The 22,565-nt window shown below is 39.7% G+C and overlaps 1 protein-coding gene across 1 annotated transcript in view; it reads right to left on the bottom strand.

The window, feature by feature from the left end:
• Positions 1 to 21,404, bottom strand: part of SUCLA2 (succinate-CoA ligase ADP-forming subunit beta) — a 49,883-nt gene extending 28,479 nt beyond the window's left edge. The window contains exons 1-2 of the mRNA XM_036745939.1: positions 21,136 to 21,404; positions 12,874 to 13,054 (exon numbers count right to left, since the gene is read on the bottom strand). Coding sequence (XP_036601834.1) covers positions 12,874 to 13,054; positions 21,136 to 21,225 — 271 coding nt within the window. The 5' untranslated portion in view covers positions 21,226 to 21,404. The remainder of the gene's footprint in view (positions 1 to 12,873; positions 13,055 to 21,135) is intronic.
• Between the last annotated feature and the right edge of the window lie 1,161 nt (positions 21,405 to 22,565).

Here is a 22,565-nt window from a genome sequence, read left to right as displayed (position 1 = left end):
TTCCAAGGAGTCTGGTTCCAGGAAGCTACAAGTCTGTCTACAAGATGTACGTGCATAAACACAACTTCTCTCTCTTCTCTTTTGGTCAAGGCTTAAATTTAGAATCCCTCAATTCATAAACTGAAGCCTAAGATAGTGTCTGATATCCAAAAGACAACATTTTGTTAGGATTTGAGAAGCCAAAAGGTTAACTACCTCCCTCCCTGACCTCCAAACTTTTCCTGGGTACATAGACTGACTCCAAGACTCCCACGTAGCCAAACCAGTATAGGATTCTATGAGTCCTAGTTTAGAATAGATTTCCTGAGATCCTCCCTAGAGTAGGCTGGAAACTATAATTTACCCATCTTCTTAGGGGTCTTTCGAACCTGGCGTGGTAAAAAGAGGCAGACTGAAGAGTCAAAAATAACTGGGGTCAAAATTCACTGTTGACACTTATCAACAACAGGAATATGGGCAAATCCGGTCACCTAACCTCTCTAAGCCTTAGCCCCCTCATCTGCGAAATAAAGATAATAATATCTAAAATTTATATCACAGATGAAACCTTAATATTGTACATAAAAGCAGTTTGCAGATTTTAAACCATTATGTCACACATTTCTGTTAAAGATCCCAGATTTAAAGAAAATCACAGATGGAAACTTTGGGCCACCACAAAAGCAGTAAGAATGATCAGTGGCAGAAAAGTAAACCCTGAATGACAAAAGCCCTTCCTAAGCTTTCAATTTTCTGCAAAGTTATGAAAACTTCTAACCAACCATCAAAAATAAGCTTGCAGTCTTCCCCCATTAGAATCTAAGTTCCTTTCTGCTGGTATCAGTATTCCCAAAGTTTAGCGCAGTGCCTGGAACAGAGTGTTTTAAAGATACTGAGCCAAATGCTCAACCTCACCCTCTCATGTCTTTACTTTACAATCTAGCAAAGGGTGGCCTACGTTGGTTGCTTCAATTTCACTACACCAGCAATTATCCAACCCCAGCAACCAGTGTTCTATTCTCTACCACTACTGAAATGGCTTTCTCTCCAAGGTCACCAATAATCTCATTATTGGCAAATCCTATAGTTTTCTCCCCATTCTCCACCTCTGCAGCATCTGGCACTGTAAACCACCCTGTCCTTTTGAAGAGCTTCAGTTGTTTCTGTGACATAATTCTCATGGGTCTCTAATTTTTCTCTCATAAATGTTTCTTTGTCTTCCTCTCATCTTTTAAATATGGATATTCCAAAGAGTCTGTCATTGGTTCTCTTCTCCCTCCAAACTATTTCCTAGAGTCAGGAAGACTTCTCTTCCTGAGTTCAGATCTGGCCTCAGACACTTACTAGCTGTGTGACCCTAGGCAAGTTCCTTAACATTATATACTCTGAAGGCTTCATCTTTCACCCTTATGCAAATGCCTCTCAAGTATATGCATATGTATACCTATAGATAAATATATCTACATCTCTATATCTATAGAGCTACAAGCAGAAATCTTACAGGCTGATATATCTTTTTTGATGATCTCCAGACCCTTGAAAAATAAGGAATTAAGGTAAAATGAGCAAGGGTGAGTGGGAGGGGAGGGAAAGGTTATAGGTAGAGTGCTGGGCCTGGATTCAGGAAGGCTCCTCTTCCTGAGTTCAAATCTTGCCTCAGACACTTACTAGCTGTGTAACCCTGGGCAAGTCACTTAACTCTGTTTGCCTCAGTTTCCTCATCTATAAAATGAGCCGGAGAAGAAAATGACAAACCACTTCAGTATCTTTGCCAAGAAAACCCCAAAAGGGGTCACAAAGAGTCAGACACAACTGAAAAACAACTAAACAACAACAAACAAGGTTATATAGTCAGTAATGTGTTAAACCAAGGTCTTCCTGACTCATTACCTATCTTGACAGAGGAAACAAGATTGTGAGTTTTGGAGCAACATATTCTCCCAACGAGAAAAAGTAATCTTAAGAGGTCAAAGAAATGCAACTACAAGATTATATAAAGAGAAACAGATCCTCAACCTATAATTTATTCAAGAATAGCCACCAATTCTATCTTGAAGGTAGCCTCCACTGTCTTAGAGAATTCCTGCCAGGATAGCTGATAAAACATTCTACTGGAACAAACTTGATCTTTGGCAACTCCTAAGATGCCAAGGTTAACCCACTCTAACCCCAAAGTTAAAATTTCTCCCCCAAATCACCCAATACACTGCCCCTATTACTCAACCTCTGAAATAAGAAAAGTGGCAGAGCAGCCTGAACTGAAAGGCTCCTTTTGTCACCCATGTCTTCCTATAAATGTATCTCCCTTTGTTCTGGGAATTGCGTTCTACCTGGCAACTGTCCATCAGCTGATGTTAAACTTTTAACTTCTAGCCTTATCTCTTGATTTATTGAACTCCATTCAAACAGACCAAGGTAGGAGTAATTACACTCCAAGAGGATCTTAGGCCCTTTGAGTTAAGAACTTCTGGAACACTATCTACTATACCATGCTGCTTCCTGTTAAATCTACCTCTAAAATGTTTCTAGTATCTATACCCTCCTTTCCACAACCAACCTAGTTCAGACCCTCGTCTCTCTTTAATCAAAACTATTATAAATCTCCTAATTTTCCAATCTCCAATTTTTCTTCTCTCCAATCCTTCTCTCAAACTGCTTGTTCAAATAATCTTCCTGATCTACTATTCTGATACCACGCTTCTACTTAAAAAGAAGTGGGAAGTTTCCAAAAGTATAAAATCTTGATCCTAATCTTCATCGAGACAAAGAACTGCAAAGTTTGAATACAGACTGAGGCACACTACATGCTCGCCTTTTCTGCTTCTCTTTAGTTTTTGTTTTTGGGGTTTTTTTTTGTTTTTTTTTTTGTTCTGTTTCTTCTTTCTCATGATTCATTCCATTGGTCAAAATTCTTCTCCACGACTTGACTAGTGCATAAATTAATTCAATGCGAAGTTATACATGACAGTTAAATGAGACTTCATGCCGTCTTGGGGAGGGAGGGGGGAGGGTGAGGAGAAAAACTGAAACTCAAAACTATGTAGAACCGTGCATGGTAAACTAAAAATAAATAAAGAAATTTATTTAAAAAAAAAATATTTGGTTGTAAAACACAATTGAAGTTAACATGACCATTAAAAACTTCATTAGTCAAGGAAAAAAAAAAAAAATCTTGATCCTAGAATTCAAGAGCTTTAATAGACTCACTCCAACCTACCTTTCCAGTCTTGTCTCATACTACTCTTTCACATATTCCATATTACATTTAAATTGGATTATTCTCCATTTCCCGTTCTCCTACTGTCTTCTCTTGTATCTGTCCATACATTTAATTCATGTTGTCTTCTCCCATGTGTAGAATGCTGCCCTGCCCCAAGTTAAAGTCACTCCACTCTTGAAAGTTCAACTCAAGTGTAACCAGCTTTATAACAACATACTCTGACCATGACTAACCCACCTGGACCAAGGCTTGTGTTAAAGTGAAATCTTCTTCCTCAAATATCTCATAGCACTTAGCTTGAACCTATCCTTTGCAATTAACTCATTCTCCCACAAATGCATGTTATTACCATCATTAGTCTATATAATGCTTATAAAAAAGATGTATGCCATACATATCTTTATATTTCCCATGCTTGGCACAGAAAGGGACTTTCATGCAACAAATGCTTCAGTCAGTTAATAAACATCCATTCATAAAGCACCTGTGATATGCCAGGCACTATGCTAAGCATTGGAAATAAAAAGAAAGGCAAAAGGTGGTACCAACTCTCAAGGAGCTTACAGAGAGGGGGAAAACACGCAAACAACCATGTACAAACAAATTATATGCAGGATCGATTGGTGATAATCAACAAAAGAAAGGCACCAGAATTAAGGGGAATCAGGAATGGCTTCCTATAGAAGGTGAGATTTTATCTGAGACTTGAAGCAATTCCAGGTATGGAGGACGGCCACAGTGAAAATGCCCAGAGCCAAGAGATGGAGCACATCTTGTTTACAAGGATTTACAATATCACTGAATGGAAGAGGGAAAGGGAGGAGGGATTAAACAAGGTGTGAGAAGACTGAAAAATTGGAAGGCAAAGCAATGGGGAGGAGGATGTCAAGTTATGAAGATCTCTGAAAACCAAACGGAAGATTTTATATTTGATACTGGAAGTGATAGGGAGTCACTGAACTTAAATGAATAGAAGGGTGATCTGGTCAAACTTGTACTTCAGGAAGATCTCTTTGACAGGCAAGTGGAGGATGGAGAAGAATGGGGAGAAACATGTGGCAGGGAAGCCAACCAAAAGGCTCTTGCAATAGTCCAAGTGTGTGGTGATGAGGGCCTGCACCAAGGTGAAGAGAAGGACATGTTTGCAAAAGATGTTAGAAAAAGGTAAAAAGAACAAGCCTTGGAGACAGACTGGATATAGGAAATGATAGGAATTGAGGATCCAAGGTTGCAAGTCTGAGTAACTGGGAAGATAATAGTACCTTAACAGGAAAGTTAGGAAGAGAAAAGAGGGTTTAGGGGTTAAAAATACTGAGTTCAGTTTTAGACATGCTGAGTTTAAGATGTCTGTAGAACATCCAGTTCAAGACGTCCAACAGGCAGGGGAAGACTTATCAAACGAATGTGAAATTGAAAGATAAATTCTCATCAAAAAACATTCATCACAATCACAAAATTTGTCATATGCAAAATCCAAACAAAGCTGGCTTCCCTATTGAAAGCAATGTTCTTTAATGGTATTCAACACTACCAAGCATTCTCAGTAAAACACATAACAATATGAAAGATTATTCCAACAATCCATATTGGCAAAATAAAGTGGATAAAAATTGTGTACTGCCCAAAAAATTATAGAGTCAAATGGCAGACAATTAAATTAGTCTATCAATATGTGTATCTTGGACAAGTACTACAGATAGAAAATGGGCTGAACCTATAATTGAGCACAGAGATTAGAAAATCATCATTTAGCTAATGGTGAAGTCGTTTTGTGCTTTTTAATGATCCCAAACCATTTGCTCTTGCAAAAAGTTCTCTTTACTCTGTATAGTTTCCCAGTATATGACTCCAAATCATTGAACACTATAATCATAGAAGAATTAAAATTGCAGAGAAATCAAAAAACAATAGAAAGATAAGAGACAGGTGGGAGAAAGCTTTAGCACATTATAAATAATAATCTCCGTAAGGGAAGTAGCATACAAATATTCCAAGGATATGAATAATCTGAAAAGGTTAGTCAGTCATATAGCTAGAGAGATGATCTGTGAATATAGCCTGAATGGTACATTGGTTACCCCCATGATCCTAAAAGAGGAGGAAAATCTATAGTATGCTAGGATCCTCTGTGGAGGATTTATAACAATATATGAACAAGAATTAAACAAGATGAAAGGTCATTAAAGGGCAACAATTCTTCAATGAATGATGGAATAAATGCTTACACAAATGAAATTTAAAAATTCAAAAAAAAACAAAAGTGTATTGTAAATATTTTCCAGGATTTTCTCTGCAAATGTCATGCCTCTATATGGTTCATAGATACACTGTTGTTTTCTGCTTTATCACACGACCCCAGAAAGCAAGAACTGTGTCCCAATTCCTTCCTTAGGCAATGCCAAGGAAAACATCATGCCCTTAGCCATACTGTAACTACTCTCATTCCCTCCCTCAAAACCCAAACTCCCCTTAGAATCAGTTAAAAACTCCTGGTCGTGAGGTCAACTCTGTTTCAGACAGGGCTTACATGGGAAAAATTTTCCACTGACAATTCCAGATACATCTAAAGATATTTACTTCATGGTATGCAATTTAGCTGTGCCCTTGCGCCACTTAATAATCTTTCAGCTTTAATGAATCCCTATCTCACTTTCCAAAATCCTATTTCCAAACTTAAACTATCCTCTCAATCCCAAAGACCATGCACTTGCCCAGATTCAGAGCAAATGACCTCTTATCTTTCTGAGAAGGCTGAGGTCACCAACCTAAGCTCTGACAGACCCAGTCCTCTACCCTTCTTACTCTTGATGATAATGACAGCAGCTTATATCTATATAGCACTTTAAGTTGTGCAAAGCACTTTACTTATATTGCCTCATCATTTGATAGTCACAAAAAGATGATGCATACAACCTTCATCCTGACAAAAGTTATCTCTCTCTTCTCTCAATGTCCTTCTTAGAGGCCTTTGTTCCATAAATATCTTCTCTTTGATGCATTTTTAATCTCTCCTTTGTCAATGCTTCCTTCCTAAATAGGCCTACATGCTCACATCTCTCCAATCCTAAAAATATTTTTAGCTATCGAGCCCACCAAGCTATTATCCCTCTCCTCCCCATACTATTAAACTTCTAGAAAAAGTTATCTATACTTTTTTTCTTTATGTGAAGAAGGATTTTGGGACTGGCAGTGGAATGGGAGTAGTTGATATGTAGTCAAAACCAAAAAGCATCAGCAAACCAAACAAAAAAGGTGTTTACTATTAAAGCCTCTACTTCCTCACTGACTCTTTGCTTAACACCTTGCAGCAAGGCTTCCATCTCCAGCCACTGGATTGAAACTGTTCTCCATACTAATGATCTCCCAATGTCTCATTTTGTTCAACGTCTAGCCTAAGCCACTGAACGAGCCTGAATCAGGCCTGTCCAGGAAGAGCCTCCTGCAGGGCATTTCTGACTCAGTACTCTCTCCTCTGATCACGTCACTCCTTTGTTTAAAAGAAAAAAAAAAAAGGTTCAGTGACTCTCTTCTGTACAACTGGTAAAGTTCGAACTCTCCTGCCTAGCACATAGTATGCACTCAATAAATGTTTGACTATTATTACTGACTAGTATTTGATGCCCTCCACAATATCACATTACTTTGCTTCCAAACAGTCTCTGCTTCCAACAAACTGGCTATACTTTTCTACACCCTCCTGAGTACACATCATTGTCTTTGATTTTCTCTTTGACTACCTTTAAAGTTCAACTCAGAAACAAATTTAGGGTTAGAAACAAAATCAGAATTGGAGGCGAATTTAGGGTTAGGGTCATTATATATATCATAGGTATCTGAATTTGCATTTTAACCCTCTATATGAGCAAGAACTGTGTTTCACCTAAACTTTTTAATCTATTTTGGGCCTACAACATTACTTTGTACACAGGCTGGTGCTTAGTAAGAAATGCTATTCATTATACACATACTATCTGAAGTCTTATTTCAACAAAAAATAAACAAAATAATTTAACCACAAACATTTAAGAACAGTCATTGCTACTACCAAAAGTGCATTTCAAATAAGACACATTAAAAGCCACCTACAGCAATGATGTAAATTCCATTATGTGCTTTGACAGACATTGAATCATAACTTATCACTTATATACAAGATAAAAGACATACTAAAAAGACCCAACAACAAAACATAGAACTAAGAAACCAAGATTGCTATCCATTATTATTTTCCTCAAAGCACTAGAAGATTGCTGTGTCCCCTTCTCCCCCTCTGCTGCCCAACCCCAATAATGACTTTCTTGGTCATAGCAACTTATAAAACCATTTATTAGAGCATGGATGTGCTGTAAACTGCATGTGTGGAGGGAGCACCACGCCACTGAAATCATTAACCTCCTGACTAATGATAACAATAGCACCAACATGGAACTTTAAAGTTTGCAAAGTGCTTTACTAAGTTACATCATCTGATCTTCATAAGAATTCTACTTTTTTCAAATGAAACCAGTACAGCAGGAGTGGTCAAGCTTATTTCCTGAGCCACAGATGGTTTTAAATGGTTCAAGAGTCAATATAAGGGACTTCTAGCCAAGAAGACTGACTGAACAAAGGCAGGCAAATCAACTCCACCATACCTACTCCAGCCAAAACCTAAAATCACCCCTGATCAAGAGATCCTATAAGAAACTACAATGACTGCTTCTACCCTAAAACTTCCCAGAAAGCAAGCCAGAAACCTACAGGCAATAGGAAAGGAGAGCTCTAACAGAGCACACAAGAGACAGACCAGAGTCATCTGAAGCCTGCATGTTCTGTATCTCAAGGCAGCAACCTGAGAAAGCTCTATGTGATTAAGAACCTTCACTGGAAACTTGGAAGCCACTTGAAGTAGTAGTGACCAGTGTAGGAGAAGCAGTATTAGGACCAAAACATCCCAGGGCTCCAAGGCCTTTTCACTCTGACTTCAAATGCCAAAGAGGGGCCTTGAAGATCCAACACTCTATGCCTCCAAGATCCAGGACCACCTAACCCTGGGAGGTAGAGGTCCACACAAGAACCCAGGTGATTCGGGACAAGACCAAATAGGGCCTTATCACCCCACCCAAAAGCACAAAAGCAGGCAAAGACTGGCCCTAACACAGGAACTAAGACTGGAAGGATGAATAAAGAAAAGACACCAACCTATATAAAGCATCACTGTAGATCCCAAAATACTCAAAAATCTATGCTAGAAGGTAACACCTTAACAACTGCAAACAGAGACTCAAAGGAAAAAGTGAATTTTCCACTGGACTACACAAATGTCAAGAAGAAATGAAGAGATAAAAAAATAAATAAAATAAAAGCTCTGGGGGAAAGAACTGAAAGAAAAATAGAAGAGAAAGAAGTAAATTTGACCCAAGTAATGGATTCCATAAAAACTAGAAGAGACCAAACGGAAATCCAATTACTTCATGAGACAGCAAAAAAATTAGAACAAAATGGAAAATTAAGGAAAAAAAACTCTTGTTATCTGACAGCAACTGATCTGCACTAGATCAAAGAGAGATCATTTAAGAAAAAATGGACTCCCTGAAAACCATGATTTAAAAAGCATGGACACTATACAGAGTAGTCCAAAAAGTATTAGTGCAGGATATATGGGACACTCTGTATTCCAAGAAATGATAAATGAAAAGTGGCCACATTTATTAGAACCAAAGGGTAAAGAGAACATAGAAAGAATACATGTCTTGAAAGAAACCTAAAAAGGAAACATCCTAGAAATGTCATAGTCAAAATCTGGAGCTCCCATGTCAGATTAAAAACAGCAAGTATTCAGAAAAGAGCAATTCAAGTGCTAAGGAACTGCAGTCAGGGTCACACAAGATCCTGGCAGCTTCTACTAACATGAAAGGAGATCCTAGAATACAAAATTCCAAAAGGCAAGAAAACTCTGCAAAGCTTAGTACAATTGGGGGGGGGGGGGGAAGACCGAGGGCAGGGCAGGGGGCTGAGAATAGATCTTTAATAAAATAGAGAAATTTTACAGATTTTTTTTAATTTCTCTCTTTTGGAGGGGGGAAGGCAGGGCAATTGGGGTTAAGTGACTTGTCAAGGTCACACATCTAGTAGTGTGTCAAGTGTCTGAGGCTGGATTTGAACTCAGGTCCTCCTGACTCCAGGGCTGATGCTCTACTCACTGAGCCACCCAGCTGCCCCCAATTTTACAGATTTTTGATGAAAATGGCTGAGCTGAGTAGGAACTCTGAATTACAAACATAAGAGTAGAGAAAAATTTATTTGAGCAATTGGAGTTATATAATGTTATGGTGCTTACATATTAAGAAGGAAAAGAAACAAATGTACATTCAGAATTTTAATGACTTCAAAGGATAATGAGGAAGTTAAATTAAGACAACAAAGAACCTTCAGATTGGTTTCATCCTAAGGGTTTTAAAAAAAGAAAAGGGATGGGTAAAAGGAAAACACTAATGAAGAAGGCGGAACAAAGGAAGTAGAACTTGCTATTTCTTATAACTGGAGTGTCTGAGAAAAAGAGTAAACAAGATGGAGGAGTGCGGAAAGCAGGCATCAGATCAAACTCATTTACCTAAAACAGACAAAAGAGGGCTGAATACATACACACACAGCTTGGCGTAGAAATATATCAAACTCAACAAGGAAAGATAAAGTTAACGAGGAGAGAGTGATTAAGAGTTAGGAGACTACTGAGGAGAAAAGAGCCACAAGCAAAACAAATTTTCTGGCCCTATATAGCAGGGATTAAAAGGAAAAAAGAAAAGCAAAGAACTGGAATCTACAAGGCTACCCATCAACTGGGGAATAGCTAAACAAACTGTGATATGTGAATGTAATAAAACATTATTGACCTGTAAGAAATTATGAAAGAGATGATTTTGGAGAATCCTGGGAAGTATGAAATGATGCAAATGAGCTGTCAAAACCAGAACAATTTATACAATGATAGCATTGTAAGGGAAAAACAACTCTGAAAGACTTAAAAATTCTAATCAAAACAGTGTATCCAGAGGAACTTTGATGAAGGATGTTACCCACATCCTGATAGTGGTAATGGACTTAAGGTACAAGAAAAGATACCAAAATTTTTGGACATGGGGGGAAAAGTCACAAGGAGGGCATTCAGACAGTATAACCATGACCACTAGCTAAGTTTGAGTATTTCTTCTGAACCTTCAACTGCTTGATCACCCAAAAAAAAATTTTTGAAGCAAGCTTCTCTGACAAAGGCCTCAATTCTCTAACATACAGAGAGAACTGTGTCAAATTTATAAAAATAAGAGCCATTCCCCAACTGATAAATGATCAAAAGACATAATCAGTTTTCAGATGAAGTAATTAAAACTATCTCTAGCCATATGAAAATATATTCTAACTCACTAATGATTAGAGATTCTGAGGTACTACCTCATACCTATTAGATAATAGGACAGAAAAGGTAAATGACAAATGTTGGAGGGGATGGGGAAAAAAATGAAACATTAATTTAATGTACTGTTGTCGGAGTTGTGAATTGATTAAACCATTCTATAGAACAATTTGGAGCCATGCCCACAGGGCTATAAAACCATGCACACCCATGCAAACCATAGCAATACTGCTACTAGGTGTGTATCTCAAAAGAGATAAAAAAACAAAAAGGAAAAAGACCTATATGTACCAAAAAGATTTATAGCAGCTCTTTTCTGGAGGTAAAGAACTGGAAATTGAGGGGATACACATCAATTGCAGAATGGCTGAATAAGTTGTGGTACGTAACTGTGATGGAATACTATTGTACTGTAAGAAATGATGAGCACGATGCTCTCAGAAAACCTACATGGGTTGATGCAAAATGAAATGTAATAGGGACAAAGTAATAGCAATATTGCAGCTGTGAATGACTTAGCTATTCTCAGCAATACTCCAATCCAGGACAACTCTGAAGGACTTAGGATGAAAAATGCTGTCCATCCCCAGAGAAAGAACTGATGGTGTCTGAATACAGATTGATGCAACTTTTGTTTTTTGGTTTTTTTACTTTATTTTTCTTAAGTTTTTTTTTAATGTTTTGTTTCACAACATGACTATTATGGATATGCTTTGCATGACTACACATGTATAACCTATATGGAATTGCTTGCCCTCTCAACAAGGGGAGAAAGAGGCAGGAGGGAGAGAATTTGGAAATCAGAGTTTTAAAAACAAATGTTAAAAATTGTCGTTTACATGTAACTGGGCAAAAATTAAATACTAAATAAATACAAAAAAAATAAAATAAAATAAATTCCGTTCACCCTTTGACAGTCCATAATGGCAGTCTTACCATCTCAAGTGTTTCCATTTTCCTCATAATGTAAAATATGATCATAAAAGCAAGGGTCTGAGTTGCTTTTTCCTAGTAAAAAAAAAAAAAAGTACTTGCTTTTCTATTATAGCCTGATGGTTTAAAAGGGGAGGAAAAGATAGCTTTATCAAAACATGAGGTCATTTAAAAGTGGCCACAGTGATTTAAGCAGCATATGAAAAGAAGGCCTTATTTTCTCAGTTATTTTTTTTCAATAACTTATTTTCTCAGGATTTCATTTCCACTGTTTTGTGAGCTTTAGAAATCAGCTTATCTGATGTATTAATACAAAGACAATGAAAAAATATGTGTGTGTATATGCGTGTATACACACACACACACACACACACACACACACACACACACAGGAGGATCCAAGAACAAACAGTAATATGTCATCAAAACTTACGCTTGAAATTTGGTAATTCAAAAAAGAATGGGGAAAATTAAGATGCAAAGCAATCAACTTGTACCCTCATCTTCTAGCTAGATACACTTATTCTGAAGGCAAATAAGGAAATATCTGTGAAAACTTTAAATTGAAAAAAAAATTTTTAAAGAAAACTTTAAATTGGGAAACATATCTGCAATACTTTTTCATACCTTTCTTAAAGTACTAAAAAAGTACAAAAAAAAATTTAATAGGATTACAAAATAGTTAATGCAGTAATTAGTCACGTATACCTAGAAAAGAAGTTTACTCTAAAAAGGACTGTGTAACTAATGCATTACTAATTATGTCTACTTATCAAATCTAATGCTTCATTTTTTTAAGTAAAGAATTAATCACAGATGCCATCTTAAAAAACAAAAAGCCAACTGTGGCTAGTTTCCAAAAAGTCTCAATTTGTGACGTAAATCAATTTATTATACTGTTGGTGCCATTTTTCTTAGCTCAACTTCTCTTTAGCTACAAATTTTCATCTCATGACAAGGAGAAAGTACCTATGGAGTTTAACTTTGACACTTCAGTTACAAATTATTGGGGGTCATAGCTGCAATCATTACCCTTCTTTCCAGTTTCACTCTTGATATAAAATATGTATCTTAGAATTTACCTAGATTTTGTTTGTCTTACATCACAGAACTATGTGCAATCTGTGAGTCACTTATGTAACCATTATTGCTAATAATGAATTATAGAATTTCAACCAGAATCTATCTAATTTTTACCTGGTATTTTTAGTGAAAACAAGGCTGTCTTAAGGGAGAGGTAAAAGACATAAAATAAAAGCTAAGAAATTTCTTACCAGAAACATTAAGGAAAAAAAAGATTACATTGTAAAAAAGTTCCCTTTTCTACATGGCAAAAGTTTTTTCTTAATACCTAATTTTTTGGCAACTGCATAAGCTTCATCTGGTGATTTTGCCACTTGTCCCTTAGGAACAGCGATGCCAGCTTCTTGCAATAATTCCATGCTCAAGTATTCATGTAATGAGAGTTTCCTCTGCGGCTGATGCTGCAGCTGGAAGACTTGGTTATTCAACAGTCCAGAGCTTCCCAACACCTAGAAAAAGGACAAGTTACTTTCTTCATTTATACATGTCACTGTGTGTACACGTGTGTACATGAACACAAGCACACATATTTATGTAACAGCTTCAAATGAGGAGGGAGGTTTAAGAGGTTGCATGTTTTTGCATAAACAAAACCAATAGTTAAAATTAGAAGGGAATCAGGTTAACTGGAGAAAAAAAATCTTTGTAGCAAATTTTCCTCATGTCCAAGATATATATATGGGGGCAGGGGAGAAGGTCCCATAAACAAGAGATAGATAGATAGACAGATGTGTATATGTATATGTATATATGGAATTAATTCACATTTATAAGAGCTATTCCCTAACAGATAGTAAAAGGATATGAACTGTTTAAAATGTGCTGCAAATCATTAATAATCAGAGAAGTGAAAATTAAAGCAACTCTGAATTCTACCTCACACCTATCATATTAGCCAGAATGACAAAAAATAAAAAGAATAAAAAGAGGAGCAGCCCCAGGAAAATAGGAACACTAACTGGATTCTGGAACCAATGTGGAACTAGGCTCAAAAGTTACTAAGCTGTATATACCCCTGGACCCTATTAAAGTACTACTCAAGATTTTAGGGTTTAGACAGTGGGAACCCTCCTTGAGTCCCACCCTGAATTTTGCCACTTTATCTGGCTTTTCATACCCAAATAGCCCAGCCTCGCCTTCCATTGTCTGGTTATCTGGATAGTCTACTGGACAGTTCCCACCCCAGATGCTATACCCAAGTATGTTACAGTAGCCCTCTATTGTCTGTCATCTGCAGGTAGCAGTTACCTTAGTCCTCCCTAAACCCCTCTTCCCATCACCCCAGACTATTAGACCACCCTAGATCCCTCCCACGACTTTTCAGTATGTAAGACCCATCATGCCTCCATGAAGGTGCTCAAGAGTCAATCTAGCTGTAGATGGAATCTGGCCGCTTGTCAAAAGGAGCATCACAAATGGTGAGATTTCTTAAGACTCTACCCAATATGGCAAATCTTTAATAAACTTTGTTTTTTTCTTTGGCTTTAAGAAGGTTTGAGTCAAATCCATTAAGCAGGATAGGGCATGTTGGTATTTTGGGGTCTCGAGCACCCCTAAACTTCAACACTTATCCTATACCCCAAGGAGATTAGAAAAAATGAGAACATACTGATAAGGACCAAATTATTTATAGCAGCTCTTTTTTTCCACAGCAAGTGAGAAACTAAAAGGTTGCCCATCTATTAAGGAACAGCTAATAAATTATGGTATAGGAATGCAATGGTGATGAGGGCACAGTCTCTGGGAGCCACCTTGAACTTACCTTTAATCTTCCAACTAGATCTGGCCTTCCCCTAAGGCCATAAGCCTTACATTATCATTAGGCATTAATCTCCACCTAGCATAGCCCACCCTTAATCCTGATCAAAATATCTATACCCTAGCCCAGTTATACTAGCTCTCTTATGGTGTGTCATCTCCATGTAACCTTCAGCTATCTCCCACCCTGGAGTCTGAGCCCATCCCAGTTCCATCAAGCTCCTCCTTAGACTCTTACTCAAGTCCCTCCCTAAACCCCTCCTCTAGTCACCCCAGACCACCCCTCAATCCCTCCCACAATTTTTGTGTATATAATCTCCATCTGGCCTCCATGAAGGCACTCAGATTCAATCTAGCTCAGTAGATTGAATCTGGCCACTTGTGAAAACAGGCATCACAAAGGCAACCCATTATGGTGAATCCCTAATAAACTTTGTAAGGCTTGAGTCAAGGGTCTCAAGCACACCTAAAAATGTATGGTTCCCTACCATTATTTTTCTTTAACCTCTTCAATGGGATGTTATTGTACCAAAAGAAATGACAAAATGGATAGTTTCAGAGAAGACCTACATGAACTGATATAGAATGAAGTGATCAAATCCAGAACAATTTGTATAACATTATAGAAATACTACTTTTGATGGGTTATAGAAATCTGGGAGCCCCCTTGAACTCTCCTAGAACTTTCCCACCTGATCTAGCCTTCCCCAGAAGCCCTCCACTGTAGCTAGGCCCAAATCTCCATTACTCTTAAACCAGCCTAGCCCCAGGAGGTCTGTTATCTGTTACCTCAGGCTGCTTTTCACCCTAGATCCCATCAAAATCCTCTTGGTTCATGGAGCCTGACCTCTAGTCACCCCAGTCCCATCATGATCCTCCTTAGACTCCTCAAGACTCTCCCTAAACCCCTCTAGTCACCCCGGACTACTTGGCCACCCCTCGATCCCTCCCAGAACCTTTCTGTATATGTCTGATCTGGCCTCCTAGAAGGCACTCAGATTCAATCTAGCTCAGCTTGGACTCAATCGGGCCTACTGGCATTAGCATCACAAATGTTCAGGCTCCCTAAGGGTTTACACATTTGGCTGAGAAGGCTTGAGTAGAATTCCGTAGGACTCAGGTGTGCTGTAAGTGCAGTGTGATGTACTTACATCACAGAACTAAGGGCCATCTGTGAGTCACTTTATTACTATACTTATCACCATATTATTATAATTCATTAATGTAACCATTATTGTTAATAATGAATTACAGAATTTCAACCAGAAGCTATCTAATTTTTACCTGGTGTTTTTAGTGAAAACAAGGCTGTCTTAAAGGAGAGGTAAAAGACATAAAATTTGAGGCAAAGAGACCAAGTAGGAAACCATTTCAATTTTCTAAGCAAGAAGTCATAAAAGGGCTTACAAAGAGAAAGGCACACACACAAAAAAGGCACCAAGTCATAAAATTCAACTTAGCTAGTCATATAACTTACACTTAAAAAAAATTATGACTAAAAAGAAAATTCAAACAACCAGAGAAAAAGATCACCTATCAAAAAACACCAATCAGTATTTTGAGGTTTTTCTAGTAAGTCCAAAAATCACGTCAGTAGGAAACAAAATAAAATATATATAACCAATTTCTAAGGCACTCTAAACATTCCATCTTTATAAAGGCAAAGGACATTTAAAAACTTAAAAGACTTAAAAGACCTTAAAGAAAAATTCAGAAAAAAATGCTTAGAAAAAACCGGAAAGCTAGGAGTTAAGTACAGTAGGTATTTTAAATTCTGATCATCCAAACCAGAAGAGTCCATACTTTTGCAAAGTAGTTTCAGATTAAGAAAAAAAGAAAAGGCAGAAAGAAGGTTATGGGAGGAAGGAGGTGGGATAAATATCCCCAGGTGAAGCTCTTATCTTAACAAATGGAGAGAAGAATTTCAAAGAGTTTTAGGACTTAACTCCATACACATGTAAGAATTCTATTTAACTTTATGTTTAGTTTATTAATATCAAAAATGAAATAAGAAAATTTATATTCCCTCTTATGAAATAAATAGAAATTTAACAAAGAATAGCAGTGGTCAAATAAAATTTACAAACTGTAACATTAAGTGAGTTACAATTATAAGACTAGTCAGATTGACTTAACCATCAACACTTGAAAAACAAAACTGATCAAAACTGTATATTGCTTAGACTACAATATATATATATATAGCTAGAGGGGTAGCCCACTGAGTTAGTCCATGATACAGTATTTAATCATGGAAAGGCACTTCAGTGGGACAATGAGCTCGGCCCAGAATTATTACTCGTTAATAACTGAATTACATGTGAAAAAGCTAAGGATGCTTTTAATTATATCAAACTAACAGACAGTTCTCCATTTAAGTAAATTCTATGACTCTACTCCATAGGGGCCACAGCGGGACCCCAGTCACGGAAAGCGTTCAGGCTGCAGGCTATGGAGGGGGCAGGGCCACCCTGTGCCCTGAAAGGGGAGAGGCGAATCTTTAGAAAGGTTCTCTTATATAAATGAGAACTGGCTGTACTTGCTGTCACAAAAGTCAATCTCTTTAATACCAAGATTTGTCCAGTGGATGCCATTTATGTAGCTAAATATCTCCTATGATTCAAAACTACAAGTTTATATCAAAGAAAATGTAAAAATTCATGTAGAGTGGATCTAAATATTCTGCAACATTATCTTTATAACAAATCTGAGAAGGTGAATTAAAGGCATTATTGAAAATATTATTAAAATATTATTAGAAAAAGGGGTAAACAGGCCAAAGAATCACAAATTTCGAGCTAGACAAGGCCTTAGAGATAACCTAACTTAAGCTTCTTGTTTTATAGATATGGAAACCAAGGCCCACATAAGTTAAATAAGTTATTCAAGGTCCACACAGGAAATAAATGGTGGATTGGGGATTTAAACCCAAATCCTTTGATTCCAATCTCAGAAGTATTTTCACTTATCACACTGCATCCTGTAGTAGGAATGGGTATTGACAGATGGTAAGCCACTGGAACCCTAGATAAAAAAAGACCAAAGAAAAACTTCTAGTGCACTAGATGTATCCTTCATGGAGAATATGTGGAAAGATAATCACACAGGATGAGAACACAATGTACCATACAACAGAGAAAAGGAGTATCCACGCTGACGAAACTACAGATCTATCAAATAACCAAAGTATGATGTTAAGTATAAATTTGTCAGCTAGCTCAAGAAAATCTTCAGTTCCAATGCTATCTGACAGCTAAATTCAAACCAGAAAAAAAAAGTAAGAAAAACAGGAAAATATGTTGAAATGTATCACCATGGTTAAAAGCATATCAATTTTATACATAGTGGTATCAAACGAAATGACAATTAAGTCCAATTAATCTATTTACTTAATTGTAGTCTGATAGCAATGTAGTGATTTATTCACCAAAATTAATTGGCTATTTCCTTGTTCCATTTTTCCTTCATAAAGTTAATCAAAACATAGTGTGAACTTTATAGAGAAATACCTTTTTTTAAAAGAATGTTCACCAAAAAACTTAGCTCTCGTTTTCAAGGTGTTCCTTGAAGACTCCTCCATTCACTAAGCTTTGGAGTCAGAAGACCTGGCCTCAAATTCTGGCTCTGACAACTTGCTGTGTAACCTTAGGCAAGTCATAGAATCACCATATGTCTCAGTTTCTAGAATTGACCCAAAGGTAACAATTCTAAATTCTAAATTTGTTACAGGTTGTTTGGAACAATAAATTATATATACATATAGCCAATTAAAAAGGTTTTTAAAAAATCATGTGAAAAAAAGTTTTAGGATATAAAGGTACAGATTGAAACTCATAATTTCCTAACTCCAAAAGCTGCAACTTGAATTTTCATCGGCCCTAAATTAAGCTGGCATTGAAAAGTCTTTTGCATTTGATACCAAAAAAAGGTCACCTGTTCTGAACAGGTTTTTTCAAGTGCCATCTACTTCAACTGTCCTGAAATGCACACCTGCAACCCAACACCATCCTCCTTCCTCATTCTGCCCATTCCACCAAAAACAAGCGAAATGAAGCAGCAGCTAACATAAGTATCTCTTATTCAAATGTGGAAAAGAACACTGACTAAAAATCAGAAGAAAGAGGTTCAACTCCCACCTCTGATGCTAATTATCTGTGTGACCTTGGGAAAAATCATTTAACGTCTCTGAGCCTCAGTTTCTTCATCTGTAAAATTAGCAAAATGGACAAGATGGCCTCTAAGGTTCCCTCCAGCCCATATATTGTTATCATCTATGACCTTTCCCCCTAAACTCTCCAGGGTAACACCATCCTCCCGGTCCTTCAGGCTCACAGCTTAGAAGTCATCCTGGACTCTTCACTATCTGTCACCCTGCCTATCGAGCTACTGCCAAGGCCTGTTAATTTTGCTTTTGCAACATCTAATTCCCTTCTCTCCTCCCACACTGCCACCACTCTAGTACAGGCCCCTATCACCTGCTACCTATATTATTTTAATAGCCTGCTGGTGGGTTTGCCTGGCACAAGTCCCTGCCCACTCCAATCCATCCTTCATTCAGCCACCAAAGTGCCCTAAATCAAGTCTGATCCTGTGTCCCCACTCAACAGATTCAGCAGCTTCCTATTACCTCCAGGACCTCTGGTATGAGGGCTTGTTGAGCCCTTTTCAAGGTCTGCTCAACCAACTTTGGTGTCTACCTGATTCACCTAACTCACCTGTGGCTCCAAGAAGCTGTAGTATGTACAGCAACCACACCTCAGTAAACTGTCTCAGCAGACAGGCTAAACCAGACTGAGGGTAAGCGAGGGGCCTCAAACCCATCAGTGACTTAGGCGAATGTCTACCCTAAGCATGTGAAGACTTCCTCTATGGAATGGGCCATGAAGGTGGCTAAGGCTGGCACTGTGGAACACTTGGAGCTTAGTCAGACGTTGAAGACCCCAAGGTCATCCACTGCATGCTGGGCCATCACCAGTCTTCCTGACTTCTGTCCTAAAGTTGTACTTTAATGACTCCGGGACAGTAAGCCTGACAACTCTGTGTAACTCTGCCTCACTTAAATCCAATTCATGCACAAGTAAAGACATCACCCTGTGAAGTCACTAGTCCTCTTCAAAAACGAAGCACAATCTCCAGGAGCAAATACAAAATCCTACTTTGGTATTCAAAGACCTTTATAACCTAGGACCACCCCCCCCCACTTTTCTAGTCTTTTTACACCTTACTTCCTGATTTATACTCTTTAATGCAGTGATACTGGCCTGCTTACTGCTCCATGAACCAGACCCTCCATCTCTCCAGGAATTCTGTCTGTCCCCCACACTTAGAATGCTCTCCCTCCTCTGTTCCAACTACTGACCTCCCTGGCTGTCTTTAGGTCCCCCAAAAAATCCCACCTTCTACAGGATTCCTTTTCCAACCTCTCTTAATTTCAGGGGTTTCCCTCTTTTAACTATTTCCTATTGATCCTGAAATATAGCTTGCTTTGTATATATTTATTTTTGCAAGTTGTCTCTCCTATTAGATTGTAAACTTGAGGCCAAGAACTGTCTTTTGCCTCTTTCTGTATTCCCCAGTACTTAGGAAAGAGCCTGGCACATTATCAGCGCTTAATAAATGTTTACTGGGGGCAGCTAGGTGGATAAAGTGCTAGGCCTGAAGTCAGGAACATTCATCTTCCTGAATTCAAATCTGGCCTCGGACATTTACTGGCTGTGTGACCCTGGGCATGTCACTTAACCCGGTTTTCCCTCAGTTCCTCATCTGTAAAATGAGCTGGAGAAGGAAATGGCAAACCACCCAGTATCTTCACCAAGAAAACCCCAAATGGGGTCACGCAGAATTGGACAAGACTGAATAACAAACATTTATTGACTATGAAGCTTGAGAAGCTAAACTTCTTTGGCTTTTGCAGTTTGCCTGTCAACTGAATTACGGTCCTCAAAGACCCAGTAACTCTATGGAAGATTCAGGGAAGCGCAATTACAAGGAGCTGAGGATTCGGAGGAGCAGGGAAGAAGGCCTGGGAGGACTGCTTAATCAGGATAATGCTGAAGCTATAAATAGCTTCAAAAGCTGCTCAAGAGCAGAAACGGTATATCCCGAATGGATGGGAGGGTTACATTTCAAACTTCTGAAGTGACCAAGGAAGAGCAACGAAGCCCTCCTACAAGCCCCCGATGTCCGCGAAAAAGTGCTGGCTTGGATGGGCCACGGGTCCTATGGCCAAGCGTGCCAAATCCTGTGTTCCTGGACGTATGCACAAGAGCATCTCCGGGAAAACGTGAAGTGTGGCTGGTGAGCTGTCCTGCACGGGGGAGGTGGGCAGAGGGTTCCCCTCCTCCCCCCAAACAAGGCCTGTGGTGACACCGGTGACAGCTCCCAGAGAAGTACATCTGAAGGGCATCCCCCCTGCCTCCTTCCGGCCCTCCCCCCACCTACCCCCCTCTCCCGAGGAGGCGACAGCTGGAGTCCAGCAAGGGCCGGCCGGGTAGGCGGCGGCGGCTACTCTCCACCGCCGTAATTCCTCCGCCCCGGACCGGACCGCCGCGGCCCCCGCACAGCTCCCCGCGCCTAGGACCGGGGTCGCCCAGAGAGCAAGGGAGGCCTGGACCGGGAGGCGGCCCCGGCTCCTGGGGAGGCCAAAACGTGGGGCCGGGCCCGGAACGAATGTCACCGGGAACGGGGAGACCTCGGCGCCGGCGCTCAGGCTCCGGTCCTCCCCTTCGACAGCCGCCGCCCCTCCCTCCTCCTTAGCGTCAGCACTCGGTACCTTGGCGGCCGGCCGCAACGCCGTCCGGGGCCCGTGGCTCCTCAGCACCGGGGCGGCTGAGAGCCGGCTGAAGATCATGGAGGCCGCCATTTCTGAAGCAGAAGCCCACCCCGGCGCGAACCGCGCAGGCGCCTGAAGCCGAAGACAGCCCGCGGGCAGGAGGGCCGCTCTATCTCCCCCAACGACCCGGACGCCCCTCTCAACCTTAGCTTAGCTGGCGATTACCGGGGAGGAAAGAGGTGTGAAACTCTATGGTTGTGAGACGCCCTGGCGCCGCCTTGTGGGTGGTGGTGTTGGCGTGCAGCCCGAAAGAGGAATTACCGGGGTGGGCGTTGCCCCTTGGCCAACCCTGCCCAGCCTTGCCCTGAGCTGACCCAGCTGTAGTGCTATGCACTTTAACCTCCCTGGCTAGGGCCCAGAAGTCAGTACCGCAGCGCAGCAATTAGCAGGGAGTTAGTAATGTCATTCATATGTTAAGTGGTGGAGGTAGAATGTCTGGCCATATGGTGATTAGATTCTTCCGTCTGAAAGCTAGAAAGGAAGGATGTTTAGTGGTGTAAAAACAAGAACTAAGCCAAGAAAGCGACTAAACCAAAAGCAAGAGCCTAGCCGCAGGGGAGCTATAATCATGAGGGCCTAAGAACAATAGCTCTCTCTTTTTTTGGTCCTCACCGATGGTGCATTGGGGCAGCTAGGTGGCACAATGGATAGAATGGTGGGCCTGGAGTCAGGAAGACCTGAGAGTTCAAATGTGATCTCAGACATTTAACTAGTTGTGTGACCCTAAATAAGTCACTTCACGCAGTTTGCCTCTGTTGCTCATCTGTAAAATTAGCTGAAGTAGGAAATGGCAAACCATGCCAACATCTTTACCAAGAAAACCCCAAACGGGTCACAGAGGGTCAGATAGTCTAAAGAGAAAAGACTGAAATGATAGGGTATGGGCCCTGGAACACCACCCCCCCCAACTTTCCTTGAGCTTTCCCACATGGACAAGTCTCTGGAGTTAGCCTGAGGCATAGACCCATCCCAGTAATCCTTACCACTGGCCTACATGCCCAAACCTCCAATTCTCTGTTACCTCTAACCTAGCCCAGCCCTCCGTTGTCTGTTACCTCCTGATCACCCCAGCTACTCCCCACCCTTCATTCCATCCAGACCCACTCCTTCACCACTGTATATAAGTGTCCATCTTGCCCCCATCAAATCACTCAGATTCAATCTTGCCCACTTGTCAATACCAACCACAAAAGCTCGGATTCTTAAAACCTGGCCAGTAGCTCAGACTCACTAGAAATCTCACCAACTCCAATGGTGTTTTAATAAACCTTGTCTCTGACTGAAAGAAGGCTCAAGTCGAATTCTTTCAAGGCAGGACCCGAGTCTTTTGCCCATGGATTTTGGGGTTCCCGGCACCCCTAGACCACAAC

The sequence above is a fragment of the Trichosurus vulpecula genome, chromosome 2, assembly GCF_011100635.1.
Source record: "Trichosurus vulpecula isolate mTriVul1 chromosome 2, mTriVul1.pri, whole genome shotgun sequence".
NCBI classification, from domain to species: domain Eukaryota; kingdom Metazoa; phylum Chordata; class Mammalia; order Diprotodontia; family Phalangeridae; genus Trichosurus; species Trichosurus vulpecula.
The sequence above is the reverse complement of the archived record's forward strand: the minus strand, read 5'-3'. Positions and strand labels throughout refer to the sequence as shown.